The sequence below is a fragment of the Salvelinus alpinus genome, chromosome 23 (assembly GCF_045679555.1).
Source record: "Salvelinus alpinus chromosome 23, SLU_Salpinus.1, whole genome shotgun sequence".
In the NCBI taxonomy this organism is placed as follows: domain Eukaryota; kingdom Metazoa; phylum Chordata; class Actinopteri; order Salmoniformes; family Salmonidae; genus Salvelinus; species Salvelinus alpinus.
Window position 1 is genome coordinate 14,263,103 of NC_092108.1, and position 15,828 is coordinate 14,278,930.

The 15,828-nt window shown below is 46.5% G+C and overlaps 1 protein-coding gene across 2 annotated transcripts in view; it reads right to left on the reverse strand.

Moving 5' to 3' along the window:
- LOC139550283 (neurocan core protein-like) overlaps nt 1–15,828 on the reverse strand; it is a 154,059-nt gene that overhangs the window by 9,543 nt on the left and 128,688 nt on the right. For both annotated transcript variants that reach the window (XM_071361080.1, XM_071361079.1), the window contains 4 exons: nt 10,780–10,893; nt 8,025–8,076; nt 7,425–7,614; nt 6,900–7,044 (listed from right to left, as the gene is read on the reverse strand). In XM_071361080.1, coding sequence (XP_071217181.1) covers nt 6,900–7,044; nt 7,425–7,614; nt 8,025–8,076; nt 10,780–10,893 — 501 coding nt within the window. The remainder of the gene's footprint in view (nt 1–6,899; nt 7,045–7,424; nt 7,615–8,024; nt 8,077–10,779; nt 10,894–15,828) is intronic.

The following is a 15,828-nucleotide window of genomic DNA, read 5'->3' on the forward strand; positions in this document are numbered from 1 at the left end:
GGAGGTGGAGGTATTGTAGAGGTGGAAGTGGAGGTACTGTCGAGGTAGGGGTGGAGGTGGAGGTACCGTAGAAGTGGAGGTGGAGGTACTGTAGCGGTAGAGGTGGAGGTACTGTAGAGGTAGGGGTGGAGGTGGACGTAGAGGTACTGTAAAGGTAGAGGTAGAGGTGGAGGTACTGTAGAGGTGGAGGTAGAGGTACTGTAAAGGTAGAGGTAGAGGTGGAGGTACTGTAGAGGTAGAGGTGGAGAGACTGTAAAGGTAGAGGTGGAGGTGGAGGTACTGTAAAGGTAGAGGTAGAGATGGAGGGACTGTAGAGGAAGAGGTGGAGATGGAGGTGGAGGTCCTGCAGAGGTAGAGGTGGAGGTACTGTAGAGGAAGAGGTGGAGATGGAGGTGGAGGTACTGTAGAGGAAGAGGTGGAGGTACTGTAGAGGAAGAGGTAGAGATGGAGGTGGAGGTACTGTAGAGGTAGAGGTGGAGGTACTGTAGAGGTAGAGGTGGAGGTACTGTAGAGGAAGAGGTGGAGATGGAGGTGGAGGTACTGTAGAGGTAGAGGTGGAGGTGCTGTAGAGGAAGAGGTAGAGATGGAGATGGAGTTGGATGTACTGTAGAGGTAGAGGTAGAGGTGGAGGTACTGTAGAGGAAGAGGTGGAGATGGAGGTGGAGGTACTGTAGAGGTAGAGGTGGAGGTACTGTAGAGGAAGAGGTAGAGATGGAGGTGGAGGTACTGTAGAGGTAGAGGTAGAGGTACTGTAGAGGTAGAGGTGGAGGTACTGTAGAGGTAGAGGTACTGTAGAGGAAGAGGTAGAGATGGAGGTGGAGGTACTGTAGAGGTAGAGGTAGAGGTACTGTAGAGGTAGAGGTGGAGGTACTGTAGAGGTAAAGGTGGAGGTACTGTAGAGGAAGAGGTAGAGATGGAGGTGGAGGTACTGTAGAGGTAGAGGTAGAGGTACTGCACAGGTATAGGTACTGTAGAGGTAGAGGTTGAGGTACTGTAGAGGTAGAGGTGAAGGTGGAGGTATCTTAGAGGTATAGGTACTATAGAGGTAGAGGTGGAGGTAGTGGTACTGTATAGGTACTGTAGAGGAAGAGGTAGAGATGGAGGTGGAGGTACTGTAGAGGTAGACATATAGGTGGATGTACTGTAGAGGTAGAGGTGGAGGTACTGTAGAGGTAGAGGTGGAGGTATTGTAGAGGTAGAGGTGGAAGTGGAGGTACTGTAGAGGTAGAGGTGGAGGTACTGTAGAGGTAGGGGTGGAGGTGGACGTAGAGGTGGAGGTACTGTAGAGGTAGGGATGGAGGTGGACGTAGAGGTGGAGGTGGAGGTATTGTAGAGGTGGAAGTGGAGGTACTGTCGAGGTAGGGGTGGAGGTGGAGGTACCGTAGAAGTGGAGGTGGAGGTACTGTAGCGGTAGAGGTGGAGGTACTGTAGAGGTAGGGGTGGAGGTGGACGTAGAGGTACTGTAAAGGTAGAGGTAGAGGTGGAGGTACTGTAGAGGTGGAGGTAGAGGTACTGTAAAGGTAGAGGTAGAGGTGGAGGTACTGTAGAGGTAGAGGTGGAGAGACTGTAAAGGTAGAGGTGGAGGTGGAGGTACTGTAAAGGTAGAAGTAGAGATGGAGGGACTGTAAAGGTAGAGGTGGAGGGGGAGGTAGAGGTATTGCAGAGGTAGAGGTGGAGGAACTATAGAGGTGGAGGTAGAGGTACTGTAGAGGTAGAGGTACTGTAAAGGTAGAGGTGGAGGTAGAGGTACTGTAAAGGTAGAGGTGGAGGTGGAAGTACTATAGAGGTAGAGGTACTGTGGAGGTACTGTAGAGGTACTGTAGAGGTAGAGGTACTGTAAAGGTAGAGGTGGAGGTAGAGGTACTGTAAAGGTTGAGGTGGAGGTGGAGGTACTGTAGAGGTGGAGGTGGAGGTACTGTAGAGGTAGAGGTGGAGGTACTGTAGAGGTAGAGGTACTGTAGAGGTAGAGGTGGAAGTACTGTAGAGGTAGAGGTGGAGGTGGAGGTACTATAGAGGTAGAGGTTGAGAAGCAGGTACTGTAGAGGTAGAGGTGGAAGTGGAGGTACTGTAGAGGTAGGGGTGGAGGTACCGTAGAGGTGGAGGTGGAGGTACTGTAGAGGTAGAGGTGGAGGGACTGTAAAGGTAGAGGTGGAGGGGGAGGTAGAGGTATTGTAGAGGTAGAGGTGGAGGAACTATAGAGGCGGAGGTAGAGGTACTGTAGAGGTAGAGGTAGAGGTACTGTAAAGGTAGAGGTTGAGGTGGAGGAACTGTGGAGGTGAAGGTAGAGGTACTGTAAAAGTAGAGGTGGAGGTAGAGGTACTGTAGAGGTGGAGGTAGAGGTACTGTAAAAGTAGAGGTGGAGGTAGAGGTACTGTAGAGGTAGAGGTGGAGGTACTGTAGAGGTAGGGGTGGAGGTTAACGTAGAGGTACTGTAGAGGTAGAGGTAGAGGTGGAGGTACTGTAAATGTAGAGGTGGAGGGACTGTAAAGGTAGAGGTGGAGGTGGAGGTACTGTAGAGGTAGAGGTGGAGGTACTGTAGAGGTAGGGGTGGAGGTGGACGTAGAGGTACTGTATAGGTAGAGGTAGAGGTGGAGGTACTGTAAATGTAGAGGTGGAGGGACTGTAAAGGTAGAGGTGGAGGTGGAGATACTGTAGAGGTAGAGGTAGAGGTGGAGGGACTGTAAAGGTAGAGGTGGAGGGGGATGTAGAGGTATTGTAGAGGTAGAGGTAGAGGTGGAGGGACTGTAAAGGTAGAGGTGGAGGGGGAGGTAGAGGTATTGTAGAGGTAGAGGTGGAGGTAGTGGTACTGTAGAGGTGGAGGTGGAGGGACTGTAAAGGTAGAGGTGGAGGTGGAGGTACTGTAGAGGTAGAGGTGGAGGTACTGTAGAGGTAGGGGTGGAGGTGGACGTAGAGGTACTGTAGAGGTAGAGGTAGAGGTGGAGGGACTGTAAAGGTAGAGGTGGAGGTGGAGGTACTGTAGAGGTAGAGGTACTGTAGAGGTGGAGGTGGAGGAACTGTAGAGGTGGAGGAACTGTAGAGATGGAGGTACTGTAGAGGTAGAGGTACTGTAGAGGTGGAGGAACTGTAGAGGTGGAGGAACTGTAGAGATGGAGGTACTGTAGAGGTGGAGGTAGAGGTAGCGGTAGAGGTACTGTAGAGGTAGAGGTAGAGGTAGCGGTAGAGGTACTGTAGAGGTGGAGGTAGAGGTAGCGGTAGAGGTACTGTAGAGGTAGAGGTAGAGGTAGAGGTAGCGGTAGAGGTACTGTAGAGGTGGAGGTAGAGGTAGCGGTAGAGGTACTGTAGAGGTAGAGGTACTGTAGAGGTGGAGGTAGAGGTACTGTAGAGGTGGAGGTAGAGGTAGCGATAGAGGTACTGTAGAGGTGGAGGTAGAGGTAGCGGTAGAGGTACTGTAGAGGTAGCGGTAGACGTACTGTAGAGGTAGAGGTAGCGGTAGAGGTACTGTAGAGGTAGAGGTAGAGGTAGCGGAGGTACTGTAGAGGTAGAGGTAGAGGTAGCGGTAGAGGTACTGTGGAGGTGGAGGTAGAGGTAGAGGTACTGTGGAGGTGGAGGTAGAGGTAGCGGTAGAGGTACTGTGGAGGTGGAGGAAGACCAAGAACTAGGAGAGTAATCTCTGATGAAATTCGGGCGACAATGGTGGACCATAGTAAAGCATTTACTTGGGCTGCAATCTGAGGTGCGGTTAACTCTATTGAACTTCTCCTCTGCAGCAGAGGTAACTCTGGGTTGAAGCTGCAATCATCAAGCGCTGAAACTGGCTCTTATGAGGACTGCTACAGGAAAGACCCAGAGTTACCTATGTTGCAGAGGAGAAGTTCATTAGAGTTAACTGCACCTCAGATTTCAGCCCAAATAAATGCTTCATAGAGTTCAAGTGACAGACACATCTCAACATCAACTGTTCAGATTAGACTGTGTGAATCAGGCCTTCATAGTCAAATTGCTGCAAATAAACTACTACTAAAGTACACCAAAAATAAAAAGTGACTTGCTTGGGTCAAGAAACACAAGCAATGGACATTAGACTGGTGGATGATGAGTCCAAATTTGAGATATTTGGTTCCAACCGCCGTGTCTTTGTGAGACGCAGAGTCGGTGAACGGATGATCTCTGCATGTGTGGTTCCCACCGTGAAGCATGGAGGAGGAAGTGTGATGGTGCTTAGCTGGTGACACTGTCAGTGATTTATTTTGAATTCAAGGCACAGTTAACCAGTATGGCTACCACAGCATTCTGCAGTGATACACCATCCCATCTGGTTTGACAAAGACCCAAAACACACCTCCAGGCTGGGTAAGGGCAATTTGACCAAGAAGGAGAGTGATGGAGTGCTGCATCACATTACCTGGCCTCCACAATCACCCGACCTCAACCTAGTTGAGATGGTTTGGGATGAGTTGGACCGCAGAGTGAAGGAAAAGCAGCCAACAAGTGCTCAGCATATGTGGGAACTCCTTCAAGACTGTTGGAAAAGCATTCCAGGTGAAGCTGGTTGAGAGAATGCCAAGAGTGTGCAAAGCTGTCATCAAGGCAAAGTGTGGCTACTTTGAAGAATCTCAAATATAAAATATATTTTGATTTGTTTAACACTTTTTTGGTTACTACATGATTCCATATGTGTTATGTCATAGTTTTGATGTCTTCACTATTATTCTACAATGTAAAAAAAAATAGTAAAAATAAAGAAAAACCATTGAATGAGTAGGTTTGTCCAAACTTTTGACTGGTTCTGTACGTGGTGGTAGAATGCGTCTGTTTACAGACGAACAGGAGGTTGGCATTGTGCAAATGTTAGTTGAAAATAATGCCATAAGACTGCGGGAAATCCAACAGCAGATAATTGAAAACCCTGCCGTCTTCCATAACATCAGAGTGAGCTTATCAACCATAACCCACACAAATCTCTGGATGAAGCAAATCTACAGAGTCCCATTTGAAAGGAATTCCCAAAGAGCGAAGGATAAACCGTATGAATATGTGTAAGTAAGCAATGTACTAGTATTACACTCTTGAAACATTAGAGACTCATTGATGTTGCCAGTGAACTTTACTAAACAGCAATTAAAGTATTTACTGTCATTTCAGAGAATCATGGAGTTGGATGCCCATCCCCCAGGAACTCATATTCATAGATGAGGCTGGATTCAATTTAGCAAAGACGAGGAGGAGAGGAAGGAACAACATTGGTCAACGCCCCATCACTGAGGTACTGTACCTGGCCAAGCGTGGGAGAAATGTCACCATATGCAGCTATGAGCCACAATGGGGTCCTCCACCTCCATGCCACCCTTGGACCATACAACACTGCCCACTGGGGAAATTGGCTCACTGTTTTGTGTTTAGAGTTTTGACTACCTGAGATGTTGTTTCAGCAAACGTGTGTTAACAAACTGGGAAAAACTGTACATGTGATTCAGACTGCTGTTTGTTGTGTCAGCAATGTTGAAGCTTTATTCTCTTTTCACACTTCATAGAGGAAAATATGAGAGTGCATTGTGCCTATTGAGGTTTGACAGCCTGCATATTGATTGGGTTGTATCTAGGGGAAATTAGTGCTTTTGAAATAGCACTCGTCCGTCCGTCCGCCCGCCCGCCCGCCCGCCCGCCCGCCCGCCCGTCTGTCTATAAGGAAAAGAAAGAATCTTGACAATGTGTCTTCCACTAGTCAATAATAAATAACCTGTTGAACTAAACACTGTGATTGACATGTTTCATCTAAAGGCAATATTTATTTTGGCAACTTGAGTTGATAAAACTGTCATTATGCTCTTACACTCTGATGTCAAGTGTGCGTGTTTCGTCGCCAGACATTCTATGACAAAACAGAGCAATCCCCAGAGGATACAAGGCTTTGTAGAGTAAATTGGAAAGTCATATGAAACAGTATTTCCAAAATCCTTATTTGCCATGATGACTTTGTTCCTCCAAATGAACATGACATACTGTTTCTAGCCACAGCCCAGTTTAAAGCCGCTATCCAGTAGGAACCCAACATTTACTTTAAAAAATACACGTATTGAGGACGCTATTGTAAATGGCTATGTTAAGTCCTGTGATCCTACCTGCACATTTCTGAAGACATGGAGCTGGTTGTACCATGGCTATGTTAAGTCCTGTGATCCTACCTGTACCTTTCTGAAGACATGGAGCTGGTTGTACCATGGCTATGTTAAGTCCTGTGATCCTACCTGTGCCTTTCTGAAGACATGGAGCTGGTTGTACCATGGCTATGTTAAGTCCTGTGATCCTACCTGCGCCTTTCTGAAGACATGGAGCTGGTTGTACCATGGCTATGTTAAGTCCTGTGATCCTACCTGTGCCTTTCTGAAGACATGGAGCTGGTTGTACCATGGCTATGTTAAGTCCTGTGATCCTACCTGTGCCTTTCTGAAGACATGGAGCTGGTTGTACCATGGCTATGTTAAGTCCTGTGATCCTACCTGCGCCTTTCTGAAGACATGGAGCTGGTTGTACCATGGCTATGTTAAGTCCTGTGATCCTACCTGCACCTTTCTGAAGACATGGAGCTGGTTGTACCATGGCTATGTTAAGTCCTGTGATCCTACCTGTGCCTTTCTGAAGACATGGAGCTGGTTGTACCATAGCTATGTTAAGTCCTGTGATCCTACCTGTGCCTTTCTGAAGACATGGAGCTGGTTGTACCATGGCTATGTTAAGTCCTGTGATCCTACCTGTGCCTTTCTGAAGACATGGAGCTGGTTGTACCATAGCTATGTTAAGTCCTGTGATCCTACCTGTGCCTTTCTGAAGACATGGAGCTGGTTGTACCATGGCTATGTTAAGTCCTGTGATCCTACCTGTGCCTTTCTGAAGACATGGAGCTGGTTGTACCATGGCTATGTCAAGTCCTGTGATCCTACCTGTGCCTTTTTTGCAGATGTAGGGCAGGTTATAGTTGCAGGGCACGTCGTTCCACTTGCCCTCCTCATGGGCGATGGTCACCACACAGTCCTCTCCGCCCGCAAAGAAGTTATCAGGCTGGCTCTCCCTCCAGTTCTCATACACCTACACAATACCACACACTTACAGTATGTCACATTGTATTCATCTTGGCTTTAAATCTGTTATAAAGTAATACTCAGATGTTTATACATGGGATCCTATGTTTGCTCCTCTGTAGCTCAGTTGATAGAGCATGGCCCCTTGCTACGCCAGCATAGTGGGTTCAATGTCTGGGAGCACCCATACTTAAAATGTATGAATGAATGAATGACTGTTGCTTTGGATAAAAGTGTCTGCTAAATGGCATGTATGTATAATCTGTTGTACAAAGACACACTTTACACACAAAGTGTTCCAACTTTCAGGTTCAAGTACAGGTATATATCACATACAATGCAGTATAACATGAGCTGTTATTGACAGAGAGAAATATAGAACGTCACCAGGTCATTGGTGTCAGTCCACTGAAAGTCCTCCTCCACTGTGCGATCATTCAGGCCGATCCAGGCGTTGTCATGGCCCAGCCCATTGATGAACTCCTGCTCGGTGACTGAGGTGATACTGCTGAGGTGGGCGCTCTGCTCTCTGCAGTCCTTCTCTGCATCCTCCCAGGTGTGTCTGTGAGAGAAGTACCTGAAGTGAAGGAAACAGATTTTTGATAGATCAATAGTAGGGCCATATTCAGTCCAATATTCAGCGTTACAGCGTGATTTAAATGTAAAGGCAATGTTCTGCATTCATCATAAATGTTGCATATGTCGGCTCAATAGAAAATGACCTTTACATTTCCATTGCTCAATGTAGGTTTCCTTCATCCCTCGGCTACTAAGGCTACTAAGGCTACTAAGGCTATACTGCATCAACAGGATTAACAACAACAAGATAAAATAGATGACGTCTCAAACTCAGATCCATTTTAAGTGTGGCCCTCCGGAGATCGGTGAGGAGCGAATGCGGACCGCGGGGGGGAATTAGTTTGACACCCCTGATACAGCTGAATGTTTAGAGGGTAGGTTCGTTGTCAGTTCTTTTTTCTCACGTACCTGTAGCAGTGGCCATGGAACTTCCTCCAACCATGCTCACAACCCTCAACATCTAGAGAGAGTAGATGGAGAAAGGAGAGCGTTGAGGGATAGAGGAAGCAGACAGGGATAGGAGAGAGAGGTTAGAGTATGGAAGACGGGAGGGGGCAAAGAAAGACAAATGAAGGAGGCAAGGAAGAGGGAAGAAGATTGAGTGAAAAAGATAAGGGAGGAAGAGAGATAAAGGAGAGTAGGACGATAGAGGAAAAGAGGGACAGTGACAGAGAGAAGAAGAGAGAGGAAGGGAAGGAGAGAGAGGTGGAAAGAAGAGAGAGGTGAAGGGAAGGAGAGAGAGAGGCAGAGGGAAGGAGAGAGAGAGGTGGAGAGAAGGAGAGAGAGAGGTGAAGGGAAGGAGAGAGAGAGGTGAAGGGAAGGAGAGAGAGAGGTGAAGGGAAGGAGAGAGAGAAGGGAAGGAGAGAGAGAGAGAGAAGTGGAGGGAAGGAGAGAGAGAGGTGAAGGGAAGGAGAGAGAGAGGTGAAGGGAAGGAGAGAGAGAGGTGAAGGGAAGGAGAGAGAGAGGTGAAGGGAAGGAGAGAGAGAGGTGAAGGGAAGGAGAGAGAGAGGTGGAGGGAAGGAGAGAGAGATGGAGGGAAGGAGAGAGAGATAGAGGGAAGGAGAGAGAGAGGTGGAGGGAAGGAAAGAGAGAGGTGGAGGGAAGGTGAGGGAGAGAAGAAGAGAGAGAAGTGGAGGGAAGGAGAGAGAGAGGTGGAGGGAAGGAGAGAGAGAGGTGAAGGGAAGGAGAGTGAGAGGTGAAGGGAAGGAGAGAGAAAGGTGGAGGGAAGGAGAGAAAGAGATGGAGGGAAGGAGAAAGAGAGGTGTGAAGGGAAGGAGAGAGAGATGTGAAGGGAAGGGAGAGAGAGGTGTGAAGGGAAGGAGAGAGAGATGTGAAGGGAAGGAGAGAGAGAGAAGTGGAGGGAAGGAGAGAGGTGGAGGGAAGGAGAGAGAGAGGTGGGGGGAAGGAGAGAGAGAGAGAGGTGATGGGAAGGAGAGAGAGAGGTGGAAGGAAGGAGAGAGAGGGGTGGAGGGAAGGAGAGAGAGAGGTGGAGGGAAGGAGAGAGAGAGGTGAAGGGAAGGAGAGAGAGAGAGAGAGGTGAAAGGAAGGAGAGAGAGAGATGTGAAGGGAAGGAGGAGAGAGAGAGAGAGAGGTGAAGGGAAGGAGAGAGAGAGAGAGGTGAAGGGAAGGAGAGAGAAGTGGAGAGAAGGAAAGAGAGAAGTGGAGGGAAGGAGAGAGAGATGGAGGGATGGAGAGAGAGAGGTGTAGGGAAGGAGAGAGAGAGAGGTGGAGGGGAGGAGAGAGAGAGAGGTGAAGGGAAGGAGAGAGAGAGGTGGAGGGAAGGAGAGAGAGAGAGAGAGGTGAAGGGAAGGAGAGAGAGAGGTGGATGGAAGGAGAGAGAGAGGTGGAGGGAAGGAGAGAGAGAGGAGGAGGGAAGGGGAGAGAGAGGTGGAGGGAAGGTGAGAGAGAGGTGGAGGGAAGGAGAGAGAGAGAAGTGGAGGGAAGGAGAGAGAGAGAAGTGGAGGGAAGGAGAGAGAGAGAAGTGGAGGGAAGGAGAGAGAGAGGTGGAGAGAAGGAGAGAGAGAGGTGGAGAGAAGAAGAGAGAGAGGAGGAGGGAAGGGGAGAGAGAGGTGGAGGGAAGGAGAGAGAGAGAAGTGGAGGGAAGGAGAGAGAGAGAAGTGGAGGGAAGGAGAGAGAGAGAAGTGGAGGGAAGGAGAGAGAGAGGTGGAGAGAAGGAGAGAGAGAGGTGGAGAGAAGAAGAGAGAGAGAGGTGGAGGGAAGGAGAGAGAGAAGTGGAGAGAAGGAGAGAGGATTATTGTTACACCCTCTCAACCTGTCATTCAGTATTGTGCCTCTCAGGACCTGCAAGGCCACACTTTAATAACGTTGAGACTGAATGAACCATTAAACCTGCAATCATGGATCCTCCATTTCCATTCTCAGCACACGCTGTTCCTCTCTCTGCATTATGAGGTCTCATTAATAACTCCAAGGGTTATGGGTTCATTAACCCTCATTGCTATTAGTGTTTCTGCACACACAGAGGGGGGCAGATGAGGAGGTGTGTGCTGTCTGACTGACTCTGAATCCAGCGAGGTGTGTGTGTATGCGCTCGTTTAAGTGTGTGTGTATCTGTGCTCGTTTGAGTGTATGTGTGTGTTTCGGTGTACATCCATCAGCTCTCTGCAGCATAGTGACAGGTACAGACAGATACACTGCCTGATAGCCGGTGAGTGATACTGCAGTGAAGTAGTGCTCTCTGGGACTTTAGCCTCTGATACATCAGCTGATACTACACATAACAACACTGACCAAGGAGACCTGGACACCGAGAGCGTTATTTTCATAAGGGACTAACTTCATGGGGAGATGACGTGGGTGGGAGCTCAGTTAAGATATTCCACTGTATCATTTGGAGAGCTGCAAATGACACTTATTTCTGTGTATTTCAGATAAAAGTGATAATCTCTATCTCCATCTCTGTTTAGGCTGTGTGTATTGACTAAGTAGCACAGGAGGTTGGTGGCCCCTTAATTGGGGAGGACAGGCTTGTGGTAATGGAGCAGAATACGTGGAATGGTGTCAAATACATCAAACACATGGTTTCCTGGTGTACGATGCCATTCCATTTGCTCCGTTCCAGCCATTATCATGAGCCGTCCTCCCCTCAGCAGCCTCCACTGCTATGTAGTGTGTGTTGACCAGTGTGTACGCACTCTCTTACCCTTCTCACAGGTGTCTCCTGCGTAGCTGGGCAGACAGAGGCAGATGAATGAGTCGATCTTGTCGATGCAGGTGCCTCCGTTGAGACACGGGTTGGACTGGCAGTCATCCACGTCTGTCACAAGAACACACAAAACAGGTTAGAGAGTCTATATACAGAACCCATCCTCTGTAGGCAAGGCTCAGACCTTTCTCTGTAATCTCAGACTCCGTAACATAAATGGTACTCAAGATTGTAGTTCAACTGAGATGACGTTTTTCCGTGACCCAAGCGTTTGATGTCAGTGGGAGATTTGTGGAAAACCTTCCAGCTGGACTAAAGTTAGTAGTCAGGACAGAGTGAACAAGGTCCGCAGGGCTGACGTTCTCCCTAAACGGATTGATCGGTGTCACACACAGGAAAGATGTTACCTACGTTTTCTATCTCCATCAACAGAAGCAGTGGGCTGTGGGTACAACAATTACTCAATTCGTAACACCAGGGAACTGTATCCAAATCCAACTATTTTAACCAAGACCTCTCTTGACCCCTGTCTTTCTGTCACTACCACTTGTCTTTCTGTCACTAACACTTGTCTTTCTGTCACTACCACTTGTCTTTCTGTCACTAACACTTGTCTTTCTGTCACTACCACTTGTCTTTCTGTCACTAACACTTGTCTTTCTGTCACTAACACTTGTCTATCTGTCACTAACACTTGTCTTTCTGTCACTAACACCTGTCTTTCTGTCACTAACACTTGTCTTTCTGTCACTACCACTTGTCTTTCTATCACTACCACTTGTCTTTCTGTCACTAACACTTGTCTTTCTGTCACTACCACTTGTCTTTCTGTCACTACCACTTGTCTTTCTGTCACTACCACTTGTCTTTCTGTCACTACCACTTGTCTTTCTGTCACCACCACTTGTCTTTCTGTCACCACCACTTGTCTTTCTGTCACCACCACTTGTCTTTCTGTCACCAACACTTGTCTTTCTGTCACCACCACCTGTCTTTCTGTCACTAACACTTGTCTATCTGTCACTAACACTTGTCTTTCTGTCACTAACACTTGTCTTTCTGTCACTAACACTTGTCTTTCTGTCACTAACACTTGTCTTTCTGTCACTACCACCTGTCTTTCTGTCACTACCACCTGTCTTTCTGTCACTAACACTTGACTTTCTGTCACTACCACTTGACTTTCTGTCACTACCACTTGTCTTTCTGTCACTACCACCTGTCTTTCTGTCACTACCACTTGTCTTTCTGTCACTAGCATTTGTCTTTCTGTCACTAACACTTGTCTTTCTGTCACTACCACCTGTCTTTCTGTCACTAACACTTGTCTTTCTGTCACTACCACCTGTCTTTCTGTCACTACCACCTGTCTTTCTGTCACTACCACCTGTCTTTCTGTCACTACCACCTGTCCTTCTGTCACTAACACTTGTCTTTCTGTCACTAACACTTGTCTTTCTGTCACTAACACTTGTCTTTCTGTCACTAACACTTGTCTTTCTGTCACTACCACCTGTCTTTCTGTCACTACCACCTGTCTTTCTGTCACTAACACTTGACTTTCTGTCACTACCACTTGACTTTCTGTCACTACCACTTGTCTTTCTGTCACTACCACCTGTCTTTCTGTCACTACCACTTGTCTTTCTGTCACTAGCATTTGTCTTTCTGTCACTAACACTTGTCTTTCTGTCACTACCACCTGTCTTTCTGTCACTACCACCTGTCTTTCTGTCACTACCACCTGTCTTTCTGTCACTACCACCTGTCTTTCTGTCACTAACCCTTGTCTTTCTGTCACTACCACTTGTCTTTCTGTCACTACCACTTGTCTTTCTGTCACTACCACTTGTCTTTCTGTCACTACCACTTGTCTTTCTGTCACTACCACCTGTCTTTCTGTCATTAACACTTGTCTTTCTGTCACTACCACTTGTCTTTCTGTCACTACCACTTATCTTTCTGTCACTACCACTTGTCTTTCTGTCACTAACACTTGTCTTTCTGTCACTACCACTTGTCTTTCTGTCACTAGCATTTGTCTTTCTGTCACTAACACTTGTCTTTCTGTCACTAACACTTGTCTTTCTGTCACTACCACTTGTCTTTCTGTCACTACCACTTGTCTTTCTGTCACTACCACTTGTCTTTCTGTCACTAACACTTGTCTTTCTGTCACTAACATTTGCCTTTCTGTCACTACCACTTGTCTTTCTGTCACTACCACTTGTCTTTCTGTCACTACCACTTGTCTTTCTGTCACTAACACTTGTCTTTCTGTCAATACCACTTGTCTTTCTGTCACTACCACTTGACTTTCTGTCACTACCACTTGTCTTTCTGTCACTACCACTTGTCTTTCTGTCACTACCACTTGTCTTTCTGTCACCACCACTTGTCTTTCTGTCACCACCACTTGTCTTTCTGTCACTAACACTTGTCTTTCTGTCACTAACACTTGTCTTTCTGTCACTACCACTTGTCTTTCTGTCACTAACACTTGTCTTTCTGTCACTACCACCTGTCTTTCTGTCACTAACACTTGTCTTTCTGTCACTACCACCTGTCTTTCTGTCACTACCACTTGTCTTTCTGTCACTACCACTTGTCTTTCTGTCACTACCACTTGTCTTTCTGTCACTACCACTTGTCTTTCTGTCACTACCACCTGTCTTTCTGTCACTAACACTTGTTTTTCTGTCACTACCACTTGTCTTTCTGTCACTACCACTTGTCTTTCTGTCACTACCACCTGTCTTTCTGTCACTAACACTTGTCTTTCTGTCACTACCACCTGTCTTTCTGTCACTAACACTTGTCTTTCTGTCACTACCACTTGTCTTTCTGTCACTACCACTTGTCTTTCTGTCACTACCACTTGTCTTTCTGTCACTACCACTTGTCTTTCTGTCACTAACACTTGTCTTTCTGTCACTACCACTTGTCTTTCTGTCACTAACACTTGTCTTTCTGTCACTACCACCTGTCTTTCTGTCACTAACACTTGTCTTTCTGTCACTACCACCTGTCTTTCTGTCACTACCACCTGTCTTTCTGTCACTACCACTTGTCTTTCTGTCACTACCACTTGTCTTTCTGTCACTACCACTTGTCTTTCTGTCACTACCACTTGTCTTTCTGTCACTACCACCTGTCTTTCTGTCACTAACACTTGACTTTCTGTCACTACCACTTGTCTTTCTGTCACTACCACTTGTCTTTGTCACTAACACTTGTCTTTCTGTCACTACCACTTGTCTTTCTGTCACTACCACTTGTCTTTCTGTCACTACCACTTGTCTTTCTGTCACTACCACTTGTCTTTCTGTCACTACCACTTGTCTTTCTGTCACTAACACTTGTCTTTCTGTCACTACCACTTGTCTTTCTGTCACTAACACTTGTCTTTCTGTCACTACCACCTGTCTTTCTGTCACTACCACCTGTCTTTCTGTCACTACCACTTGTCTTTCTGTCACTACCACTTGTCTTTCTGTCACTACCACTTGTCTTTCTGTCACTACCACTTGTCTTTCTGTCACTACCACCTGTCTTTCTGTCACTAACACTTGACTTTCTGTCACTACCACTTGTCTTTCTGTCACTACCACTTGTCTTTGTCACTAACACTTGTCTTTCTGTCACTACCACTTGTCTTTCTGTCACTACCACTTGTCTTTCTGTCACTACCACTTGTCTTTCTGTCACTACCACTTGTCTTTCTGTCACTACCACTTGTCTTTCTGTCACTACCACTTGTCTTTCTGTCACTACCACTTGTCTTTCTGTCACTAACACTTGTCTTTCTGTCACTACCACTTGTCTTTCTGTCACTAACATTTGACTTTCTGTCACTACCACTGACCTTGCTGACAGCTGTTTAATTGATTAAACATGTTTAATTACTATGACTGTGGTTGCCCCACCTAGCTATCGTAAAGTGAATGCACAAATTGTAAGTTGCTCTGGATAAAATAAAAGCATCTGCTAAATGTACATTTTTTGTAAGGGAGGATGATCATTTCATTCTCACCATGGCAACTAGAGATGAGTGTGGGTGTTTTCTGTGTGTCTGTCTTTGTCCCTCTCCTTCTTGCTGCATGAATCAGAGCACGATGAGAGTACTTCAGAACCAAACCACTTATTTCATTATCCCTGTGCCAAGCACTCTGTCTCTCTCTCTCTCTGTTTCTCGCTCTCTTGTCCTTGTTTCACTCCAAGAGGGTTTATTATGACCCCTAAAATCTGTTCACCGCACAAAAACACAACAGAGATATTTTGTTCACATTCACAAATCACAATAACAGCTCCTGTATTCTCCTGAAGGTCGAGCTCTCTTGAAAATTACAACATTCATCAAATGGTGATGGTTTAATGACGAAGAAGGATTTCGGAAAACAGAGAATCCTGACCCAAGTCTTCACGTCTTCTTTTGAATTAATGAATAACTGTTCCAAACACACTGTCTACTGTATAAACGGTTCACCTCAGAACATGAATTTATACTCCAAGGATGAAAGGCACCAAACTGTGCTCTCAAAGTCACTTCAAACTCAACTATATTCTATGTTCTGAGTGTTGATAAGGTACCGACACCTCAAATGTCCTACTGCTTGAGCTCCTGTTCCTCGTATAGAATAGTAGCTCAATGTATTGTGGAGCTCCTGCACCTAAATATAAACAGTACTGGCACCCAAAACGAGTACTGGCACCTATTTCAGTCCAAGTCAAGCACTGGTGTCAGACAAATCCAATCCAGACTATTGCCCCTGTCAATCCCTTCTGATGGGCCCTTTGTACCATAAGCCTTTAGGTCTGCATGTCTGGCCAAACATAGCTTTCAATTTCCCTGACAGGTTCTAGGCTACAAAATGTAAAGAGGTGACATCACCTTCTGGGGTAAGATTCTACTGTAAACATGATATTGTGCCTCAGTCACTAGTACACATAGAAATAGATGAAATAGATGAGTAACTGAGTGGTCAGTTTCTTCCATAATAGTTCTAGGGGTGCATCCCAATAGTCTAAAGTGGCTTCTTCTCATCG